We start from the raw sequence: 11101 nt of genomic DNA on the forward strand, positions 1-11101 counted from the left end.
CTCAGACTCTACTTTTCTTCTTTTCCACTTAACTTCCTTTTTTCTACAGAAGAAATAATGACACATGAGATTCACTAATTGGATAATTTCCCTTCATAGTGGGGTCAAGACTCACCTATGGTCTTAAGTTGAGTCTTGATTTTCATGGCTCAACTTAAGACTTTGTTAAGACTAGGATAGATTATTGATAGTTTTGAGTGAGTCTTGTCTTAAAACTTAGCAAAATTTTGTCTCAAGATTAATAATAATCTTACCCTAACATGGACAAGCATATTTTTTTTTTTTTGAAAAAACCATAAAGGCTTATATCATATTACGTAAATCATGCGAAGCTACATCAACAAATTGTAGCGGGAAATCGTCCAACCAAACGCGCCTACCCATGCTCCATGGCCTAGCATGAGCAACTTCGTGAGCTAATCTATTGAAATTTCTCCTAGAATGCGTAAAAGAAACAGAAACAAAACGGTTACAAAAATGTAAAATATCCGCATAAATGATAAAAAGCTCGCTTCTTCCGCTCTTCTTCTTTCTCAACGCTTGAACGACCTCGAGACAGTCACTCTCAACGACAATGCTCCGCTGCCCCCTTATCCATGCTTCCTTTAGCCCGAGAAGAATCGCCTCTACTTCAGCCATGGGAACCCCACAACTGCCATCCCGTTGTACCGTCACAGCCCACTCCATAACACCTTCATGATTGCGACAAACCGCACCAATTCCCACCCCAACTCCCTCCATAACACCCGCGTCCACATTCACTTTCCACGTCCCAAAACACGGCCTTCCCCGACCTCCCTCTAGCTCGCCTTCCCTCCCATTACCTCCCCCACGGGTCTCCCCCACCACTTGTATCGACTCCATCTCCCACACCAAATCCCTAACACGCCTCAAAATACTCTCCTGCGACCACCTAGCATCATCGAAAATAAGCTTGTTTCGTTTTTCCCACAACACCCAACATGTTGTCACAAACACCACCCTCTCCCTCGCATCCAACTCCCTTAACATACCTTCCACTCACTCCCTCACCCGCACAAACCCAATAGTCCTATCCACCTCTATCCCCATACCCTCCCAAATCCCATCCCCCCACCCACAATCCCGAACAACGTGAAAACAAGTCTCCACATTACTTTGACATCGAGGACACGCGGTATCAACCTGACCCATCCGAGCCGCGATATTAGCTCTAGTCGGGAGAGCTTCGTTGCATAATTGCCACATAAAAGCCTTAATCCTTGGAAGCACGGGAATCTTCGAAATAGCATTCCACACCCACCTCTCCGCCGTGGAATCGGACTGTTCCCCATCCCCACTAGTACTTCCGGCCAGAAGACGATACCCCGACCTCACACTATACTCCCCATCCTTCTCATGTTCCCAACACCAATCATCTTCACGAACCTCCTCGCTCATCCGGACTTGCAAAATTCTTTCCGCTTCAAAAGGCAAAAACAACGACTCTATCTTATCCCTATCCCACCGGCTTTCCCCTTGCACCATCAACTCCCCCACTTTCATGTTAATATCAGCCTCCCTCCGCGGAGAAAGCACCCGCCTAGTCTCCGTACCTGGTATCCAAGGATCAAGCCACACACACGTGTTTCCACCCCGTCCAATAGACCTCCTCAAGCCAAGCCGCATAACTATTTTGGACTCACATATGCTCCTCCAAGTATAGCTAGGATTAACACCCAAATTTGCCTCCATAAAAGAACAAGATGGAAAGTATTTAGCTTTAAGAACCCTTGCCATCAAGCTGCCGTCCTCACTCACCAAACGCCACGCCTGCTTCGCAAGAAGAGCGAGATTGAATTTTGCAAAATCCCGAAAGCCCATCCCACCCTTGGCCTTCGCTCGACACATATGACTCCAGGCAACCCATGGTATCCGCCGTTTCCCATTGCTAGAACCCCACCAAAACCGCGAGACAATTGAACGCAATTCATCACAAAAATTGGACGGTAATTTAAACACACTTATCACATAGGTAGGAATAGATTGGGCCCCTGCCTTTATCAGAGTTTCCTTACCTGCTCGGCTGAATAGCATACCGCGCCATCCTTGCATTTTGTTATTTAATTTATCTCGAATCACTTTGGAGAGGAGCTGCTTAGAGTGGCCAATCACTGTGGGCAGGCCGAGATACTTATCATGCTCATTCACCACGTTTACCCCGAGAACAGCTGCCACCTTTTCTTTACGTCTTGCCGTCGTCCCTTTGCTAAAACATACGGTAGTCTTCTCTTTACTCACCAATTGTCTTGAAGCCGCTTCGTACTGTGTTAGAATGTTCAACACCACCCGAGCTTGGTTCTCATTAGCTTTAACAAAAATAATACTGTCATCGGCAAAAAATAAATGTGAAATAATCGGGGCCTGCGATGCAATTCGAATACCATGAAGAGAGCCCAGTTCCACCTTCCGTCTGATCATACTAGAAAGGACCTCGGCACAAAGAATAAAGAGAGACGGCGATATTGGACAAGCATATTGAACAATCATTTGATTTACAATCTATTTGAGATTGGAAGAACATTTGAAAAAATAAATACAATGGGCTGGCTAGAGCCCAACTATATAGCTTATGCTTTGCCTATCTTTGGTGTGGGCTCCTTGAGATTAATGGGCTGGACATACTTTAAGAGGGCCATATGATATTACTTGTGAGCTTAATTGGACTTTGTTTTGATAATTCGTGATCAATCTTTTCGATTATTTCCCATTAGCACTTACGATCAACGGCTAAGAAGTTATTCTAACTTAGTTAGAGGTTTCGAGTTTAAGCCCTAAGAATGCAATATTGTAAAAATTTATGAGGGGGAGTTTTACCTTTACTAGTCCTACCTGACCCAAATCAGGGCTAAATTGGATGACATACACTAAAAAATTATTTTCACTTATTAATTCAAAAATTTTACATGCCTACTACTTATTGACGTTCTTGTTGTTGCTCTTTTGTACTAGTATTTAAATGTGTTACTCTATATGATATTTTAGTTAACATAGTAATTCCGAATTACTGAATTCTTTCATAAAGTAAATATGTATACATGGGTAGAGGTCATATGAGAATGAAACTCCTCGACTAACTAACTAGAATACTACATACCTGTAATAATATACGAGTTATAATAAGATTACTGTTCAATTTAGGAATATATAAAATATACTCCTTTCGTCCTTTCATTTATCTCCATTATTAAAACACCTATTATAAATCATCGAAAAATGTAAACAAAAGATTAAAACAAAGAGAAATGTATAGATATATAAGACGGGGGAAATAACATGGCCCAATAGCAAATTTAGAAAATTTTCTTTGCAGGTTCCATGAAAAATATAATACCTATTTCTACATGAAAATATAAATTTACTTTATTTTTTCTTAAAAGTTGGTCTAAAAAAACACCAGAAAATATCGATTTGCATTTTTGTAATGCTCCGGGACTCTGGAAAGAGGCTTATGACTCCGCCACTGATATTATTATGGCCATAAACAAAAACAAACACGTACGTACTATTAATTTGTATGGTCAAGTGTAGTTTATTGGTTGCCATCCTTTATGGTTGAAGTTCATGACTTCATGGTTATAATAAGTGAGTCATTGCATGTGACAAATCCATTTGACATGCTATTAACGAATTAGAGACATACATATCAGATCAAACAGGAGTTAAACTGGTGAAACTTGTGATAAATATATGACTTTGACTTTAAAATAAAGTACGTAATGCAAGGAAAAAAAATTACAAATTTCAACCACATATTCATGCTACAATTATTTTGATGTTGAACACCGTTAAGAAGCTTCAAAATCGTGTATTGATTTATTTTAAACTAGATTTATCGATCCAAATCACTAAATGCATGTTTTTCGAGATGAATGAACTGAACTAAAAGTACTGATATCTAAGTAAATACGGAGTATGTAATTATGTAGCTGGTGCGTGAGTAATTAATTACGAGATTAAGAAAATTTGTTTTATTTGTTATTTGTATGAGAAACAACCATCACAAATAAAATTTGTAAACGGATAGTATATGCATGAGGATATACATATATACGTTCACTTAGTTCTAAGTATTTGATCTACGGATTAATTTAATCACAGATTTTGACTTTTTGATTTAAAAAACTAAAGTAATATGATAAAACTCGAGTATGTTAAAAGCAAATTCTAGTCTCTTTACAACATGAACTATTATACGATTATACGATGATAAAAATTCAAACATTTTACAATTGCAATTTGTAATAATGCTCTTATATGCTAGGATTGTAGGACCATAATTCCATTTACTAAAAAGCATCAATAGTCTCAACTTTTTCCCACACCTATACGGCTATACTCACTAATAAATACTGGTCATTTTAATTCATTTATTTACCTTTGATTTTGACACAAAAATAAAAAAAATGAGAGAGAGTGAATTCTCTGTCTCACTATACCCAATTACCCACCTTGTGACACGTAATTAATTTATGAGAATTTGCTATCAATTTTTATCATATGGATGGTGATTGTCGCAAGATAAAGACAATGTGTTAGGAAATGGGACATAAAAGTGGGACAACTGATCTCAACTCGAAATGAAGAGGAGACCAATTATTGCATTACAAGTGAACTAAATTGAGTGTACATAATCAAATTACACATCAAAAGCATTCTCAAAAACCAAAAGTAAACAATTAGCTAATACACCCCAAAATAAAATAGGTCAACCGTAAACAATTGATCAGGACGGAATGAGTACTTTGTAATAATGAAAGTTGTACCAAATGTTATATTCCTAAGACAAATTCACTTAGAAATGTTCGTAAAGTTTCAAGATAAAATTATTTAAGATTTTAAGTACATCAAGCGCAAAAGACACTTTAATTTAGACCTCTTCGGCTCTTCGTAATATATTGAATTATTAATGCAATAAACGACTGTATTTTTGTAATTATAAGTTACAAATATGATAATATCATCCTTATTCATTCCCTTATCTATTATTATGATATTATCCACTCGCTTTCATATAATAAGGGCTCCATTGTTGATAAGATAGTTTGATAATTGAAAAAAGAAAAATATCATTTGTTATGTCTTTATCATTTGTTGTCCGACTTGTTTAATAAAGATGATAATATCATCCTTATTCATTCCCTTATCTATTATCAGCCCATCTCATTATAGACGGACACTATCCGTCTATAGCTATAGACGGATAGTGTCCCTCTCACAAATTAAAGTGGGTAGTGCAAGTGGAGGTATCCATTTCCCACCCACTTGTCCTATCCACTTTAATTTGTGAGAGACACAATATCCGTCTATAACTATAGACGGATAGTATCCGTCTATAATGAGAATTTGTGATCTATTATTATGTCTTTATCATTTGTTGTCCGACTTGTTTGATTCATAAAATGGCTATCTAGAAGGGGATACTTATTATTTGACACTTATATCAATTAATAAGAGGATATTTAAATTTAATCGGAGTCCTCGAGTTCGAGCCCTGTGAATACAATAATGTTAGTAAAATTTATGAAAAAGAATTTTTATCGCCTTTTGGCATATCCAGTTTGAATTCGGACTAAACTGAATGGTGTACACAAAAAGTAAAAAAATTACATATTTGAGACTCATTTGTTTACATATTAACATTTTCGATTTCTTTTTAATAATGTGTAATGATCGGGTATGAGTACAAATTCTAAACGATAATATTGAATTAATGAGAATAAACTACTCCGTTTCTTTATCTTTTGGTTGTTTAGAGTAAAATGGAGTATTCTTTAAATTCGGTTCGACTCACTTGCCTCTCGTTTAGAGTTCAAAGTGTCTTCATCCAAGAAAACATAATCGTAATCACATTCTAGATGATTAGAGATGATCAAATACGAGTAATAGTGAGTACGATCAAATACCGAGTGTTTGAGAAGGATTAATGATCAAATTCGATCAAAACTGAATAATCCATGAACAATTCTTAATAAAATTCATCATTTTTTATATTATTATTTTATAGAAAATGGAATGCAAACTTAACACTCCATTAATCCAAGTGTCCAACATAGCTTCAAAGTACAAAAGAAAGAATCGTACTTTTACCAAAGGTTTGAACTCTTTGGTAGTACACTTCATACAAATATTTCTTCATTATCTTCTCATTTTTTTTCAAAACCACCAAGGACATTTTAGTCTAAAGATTAAAACGCGTGTCTATCAAAAGAAAAAGTTACTAAAAATCATGATTTTCATTTTCCAAATTTTACGATTGTACGAAAGAACGTAACCAGGCTTTAAGAAAAACTGAATATATGAGAAAACGCGAGTCTATCAAAAGAAAAAGTTATGATCTTATAAGAACATAAACTGTTATATGATTGTACAATAACGTAACCAGGCTTTACGATTAGGAAGACAAATAATTTGAGGAGGAACAAACAAATATTAATTAATGTCATAAGATATATTTAAAAAAAATCAACTTTTAACTAAAAATTGTGAGATTTTCATTTTCCAGCTTTCCTAGCCCTTCCTAAATTTGCCAATGTCATTATAATACGGAGTAGTATTACTACAATTATAAAAATTCACATTTTATAGTTGCAATTTGTAATAATGCTTATATATATAGTAGGATCGTAGGACCATAATTCCATTTATAAAGCATCAATAGTCTCAACTTTTTCCCACACTTCTACTCACTAATAAATTAATAATGAAAGTTGTACCAAAATGTTATTCCTCGGACAAATTCACTTAGAAATGTTCATAAAGTTTCAAGATAACATTATTTAAGATTTTAAGTACAAGAGCAAAGGACACTTTGGACCTCTTTGGCTCTTCGTAACATCTTGAAATAAATATTAATGCAATAAACGACCGTATTTTGCAATTATAAGTTACATATACGAGTATCATCTACATTAGCTTATCTATTATTATGATATTATCCACTCGCTTTCATGTAATATAAGGGATCCATTGTTGATAATATTGTTTGGATAATTAAAAGAAAATATCCTTTTATGTCTTTATCATTTCTTGCACAACTTGATTCATAAAATGGCTAGAAGCCTAGAAGGGGATACTTATATTTTCATTCATAATTTCATATTCGAGACTTATTTGCTTACATATTGACATCGACAATTTATTTTTAATACGGGGTAGCTTGTAATAATCGAGAATGAATAACTCTAATAATGAGTTGATGACGACAAACTAGTTTCTTTATTTTTCGAAAGTTTATAGTAAAATGTACTCTCCTTAAGCCTTACTCTCGATCATTTATCGAAGGACTCATTATATTATAAGGAAAATATTGTAATAAAAAGAAAAGATTAATTATAATATCATAAATTACTCATTCAACCCATATTCTTTCGGACTTAATTTATGTTTTCATTAAATTAACTCAATCTATGCGTAGTTCAGTTCATACTCGTATCTATTTTTCACTTTAGGTCAATGTACTTCAATGCATCCTTTCAATTCATTTATATTTTTAACTTCAGTTCAATTTACCTGACTCTAGTTTAGGGTTCAAATTGTCTTAGTCTAAGAAAACATCATCTTACTCTTATTCGAAAACATTAGAGTTGATAAAAGTACGAGTATGAAAGATATTGAGTTTTAAGCAGGGTGTATGAAATAACAGTTAATTGTATAGAGAATAATTGTATGAAATAACAGTTAATTTCATCTCGCTTTATTAAACTGGATGTTATTTAACTCGTTTTAATTTTAAAACGCACTCTATATATTATCATTTTAAGAAAAACTAGTTGCTCCATAAAATTACATAATTTTCTTGTATTTATTAGCTCAAAAAAGGAGTGCAAACTTAACACTCAATTGCTCCAAGTGTCCAACATCGCTTCAAAGTACAAAGGAAAGAATCCCACTTTACCAAAGGATGGACCTCTCTATGTAGTACACTTCATAATATTTCCTCATTATCTTATTTTCTCATCTTATTTTCCTTCTTCCAAACCACCAAGGATATTTTAGTCATTTCACTTAATCAATCAAAACTTATCCACATCCCTCTAAATCCATTATAAATTCTCCTCATCAAATCATCTCCTTTCCTCAATCCTCCCAAACTCCTACACCTCCTTTCCTATATTTGCCAACAATCTATCGAATTCTATTATATCGTGAAACCGTCTCATATTGTAAAACCGTCTCACATAAACACTCCGTGATCACTGATCATTTACATTGACAAATGGCGAATGCAAAGAGTTACATGATGGCTCGCTGCGCCACCGCCACAAATTACCGCTTTCTATCCCCCGACACCACCGCCGTAAAAACCTCTCACGTCCGCGGCCACTCGTTTGACTTCGACGACTCCGACCTCTGGACCGGGTCGACTAACTCCCCGCCGCCGGCTCTCCGACAATCGCGAAAACCGATCACGCCGCCGCAATGGAAGTATTCCGGCACCGGAACCGTCGCCGGCGAGTTTACGGCGCCGGCATCGGCGCCGATGAATGTACCGAATTGGAATTCAGCGGGTAGATTCTCCGGCGAGTTTTCCGGCGGAGATGACGGCGAGTGGGTCCCACCGCATGAGTATCTTGCAAGGACACGAAACGCGTCGTTTTCGATGCAGGAAGGAATTGGGAGGACGTTGAAGGGAAGGGATTTGAGTAGAGTTAGGAATGCGATTTGGGAGAAAACTGGATTTCAAGATTGATTGATTAATAAATTGATTGACTAATGATCGTAATTAAATTTTTTGTTTTAATTTAATTTTCGATTAAGATCGTTGTACGGCGTATACTGGATTACTGGTCAAGGGCGTCGGCTTGATAATATTTGACCACCTCGTTTCTTATTATTGTGAAACTGCGGTGTATAAGATATTATAAAGTCGTCGTATCCGACAATGGTCGGGGTAATTACCATTTTTTCTTATACGAGAGTTAAATATAAGGCCGTAATTAATTAATTATATACTTCATCAAATTTTTTTATTTTTGAGAGATATACTTGATCAATTAATACGGAGTAGTGAGTACTGTACTTTTGTGTGTGTTATTTTTGCGGTGAATATATTTGTATTTTTGTAGAGTATAAAATGGATGTAATGTTGACCGTTATTTTATTTGCAAGAGAAATTCCGATTTTGAGGAGTTTCTTTTGTTGTTTTTGTATTTAATCCTGGTTTTCAATCAACATTCTTTGAGCTCATAATATAAGCCGCTTTACAAGAACATTGCGTAAAATGGATTTGCATTCAACCCAAAAAGCGTCAAAATGATATATTTACTCGAATTACTTAAACAAACAAATAATTAGGTGTATCTAATCAAAAGCTAAAAGCGGTAAACAAATGTTACTTATGTTAGGATAATGTTCCCCACAATTTTTCGGGAAAAAATTGATATCAGAATAAGATTCAATTTCACACAATTGGGACGATAATAGGGTGTAACCGGGTCTATATTTTAAATTTGTAGTGCAAATTTAGGAGTTATGGATAACCTAAACCAAGTGTGAATAATGTAGATTATATAGTATAATTGATAAGAGAGATTTTCATACAACGGTAAAAGTTATCTTAATTTTTGCTTAGTTATACTGTTTGTGATTATGTACACGTAATTATCACATTCTCATTGTATTAATCTATATATATATATAAATATAAATAAATATATATAAAAGAGAGTTTTTTCGAGCGATCTGAGAGCGTCCACATCATCAAAAATCAATTTAGGAAAGTATAATTTTTGATGTAAAAAATAAAGTGGAAAATCTTTTAATTATTATAATATGTATATTTCCTAGATTATATTCAAGTGATATTTCCAATTTTTATATCAAACTTTTACATTTCATTTGGCAAAAAAATATCGTTAAAAAAATTATGAAAATAATATAATTAGCTTTGTGTTAAAAAATGCTATCATTTGAGTATAAATTTCATATTATTTGCACATATTAAAGATGGTGTACTTCTTAATACGTAAAATTGTGTACTTTTTAGTATGTTTTGTCCCACATTGGAAAATAAGTAGGTGTGGTGAATATACTACATATAAATAGTGATCCTATGATTATAAATAGGATGCATATTTGGAACTTATGTATCCACCCAAAATTTTTTGAGTCTCATAAATATTGTTTTAAAGAGCTATTAAGATTTTCTATCATTATCTACAATATGATATAAAAAATAAAGTGGAAATCGTTGGGAACTACTCGGGAAAGAGTTAAGAACATGAACAAGAAAATAAAAAAATAACTAAAGGTTTTACTAATGGTAGTCTTCTGACACAATACAAAACTAAAGATTTTACTAATGATTGTCTTCTGAATGCAGTAATAGAGCGTTGTTAATGAATCGTTATATGTACGATGTAGAGATCCATATCTAATGATCGAGACTAAGTGGTTTTACCTTCACAGAAAAATAATATGTATACAATAGTGATTTTTTAAGAAGAGACATCTATTTCTTGGTATGTTATATCTTTCACATTGAAAAATAATGTAGGCATTATAAACATACTACGTCTAAATAATTAAATTATGTATCTCACATTGAAATAATAGTATACGTTAGGGTGATTCTATAAATATAAATAGGAGGCATCCTCGAAACTTAGGTATTAATACAAAATTTTTTGATATAAAAGATATAGACTTTTTAGTATGTTATATGTCCCACATTGAAAAATAATGTAGGTGTTGTGAATATATTATGTATAAATAATAGAAATGTCCCCTATATATACATTTTCTATATTATATTAAAGTGATATTTATAATTTTGATATAAAAACTTTATATTTCATTTGAAAAAAAAGTATCGTATAAAAATTATATAATTAGATTGTGACAAAAAAATGCTATCATTAGAGTGTATATTGTATTGTATTGTATTGTATTTTCTCATTATTAAATCGGGTTGATGTCAAAGTAGGTGCAAAAAAAATGGTGTACTTAGTATGTTATTTGTCCTACATTGAAATGTAACGTAAGTGTGGTGAATATACTATGTATAAATATTAGAATTGTCCCACATTGGAAGATTACCATAAGGCATGATGATCTTATGATTATAAATAGAAGTCATAAC

The 11101-nt window shown here is 33.8% G+C and overlaps 2 protein-coding genes across 2 annotated transcripts; one reads left to right on the forward strand and one right to left on the reverse strand.

The window, feature by feature from the left end:
• Positions 1 to 303: 303 nt before the first annotated feature.
• LOC141612603 (uncharacterized) lies at positions 304 to 1011 on the reverse strand. Its single transcript, XM_074431414.1, has one exon. The coding sequence runs from the start codon at positions 1009 to 1011 to the stop codon at positions 304 to 306; it is 708 nt and encodes a 235-aa protein (XP_074287515.1).
• A 7225-nt stretch (positions 1012 to 8236) lies between these two features.
• LOC141612604 (protein S40-4-like) lies at positions 8237 to 8710 on the forward strand. The gene has a single exon (XM_074431416.1). It carries the CDS (start codon positions 8237 to 8239, stop codon positions 8708 to 8710), a length of 474 nt encoding a protein of 157 aa, XP_074287517.1.
• Positions 8711 to 11101: the final 2391 nt, after the last annotated feature.

The sequence above is a fragment of the Silene latifolia genome, chromosome 11 (genome assembly GCF_048544455.1).
Source record: "Silene latifolia isolate original U9 population chromosome 11, ASM4854445v1, whole genome shotgun sequence".
NCBI lineage: Eukaryota > Viridiplantae > Streptophyta > Magnoliopsida > Caryophyllales > Caryophyllaceae > Silene > Silene latifolia.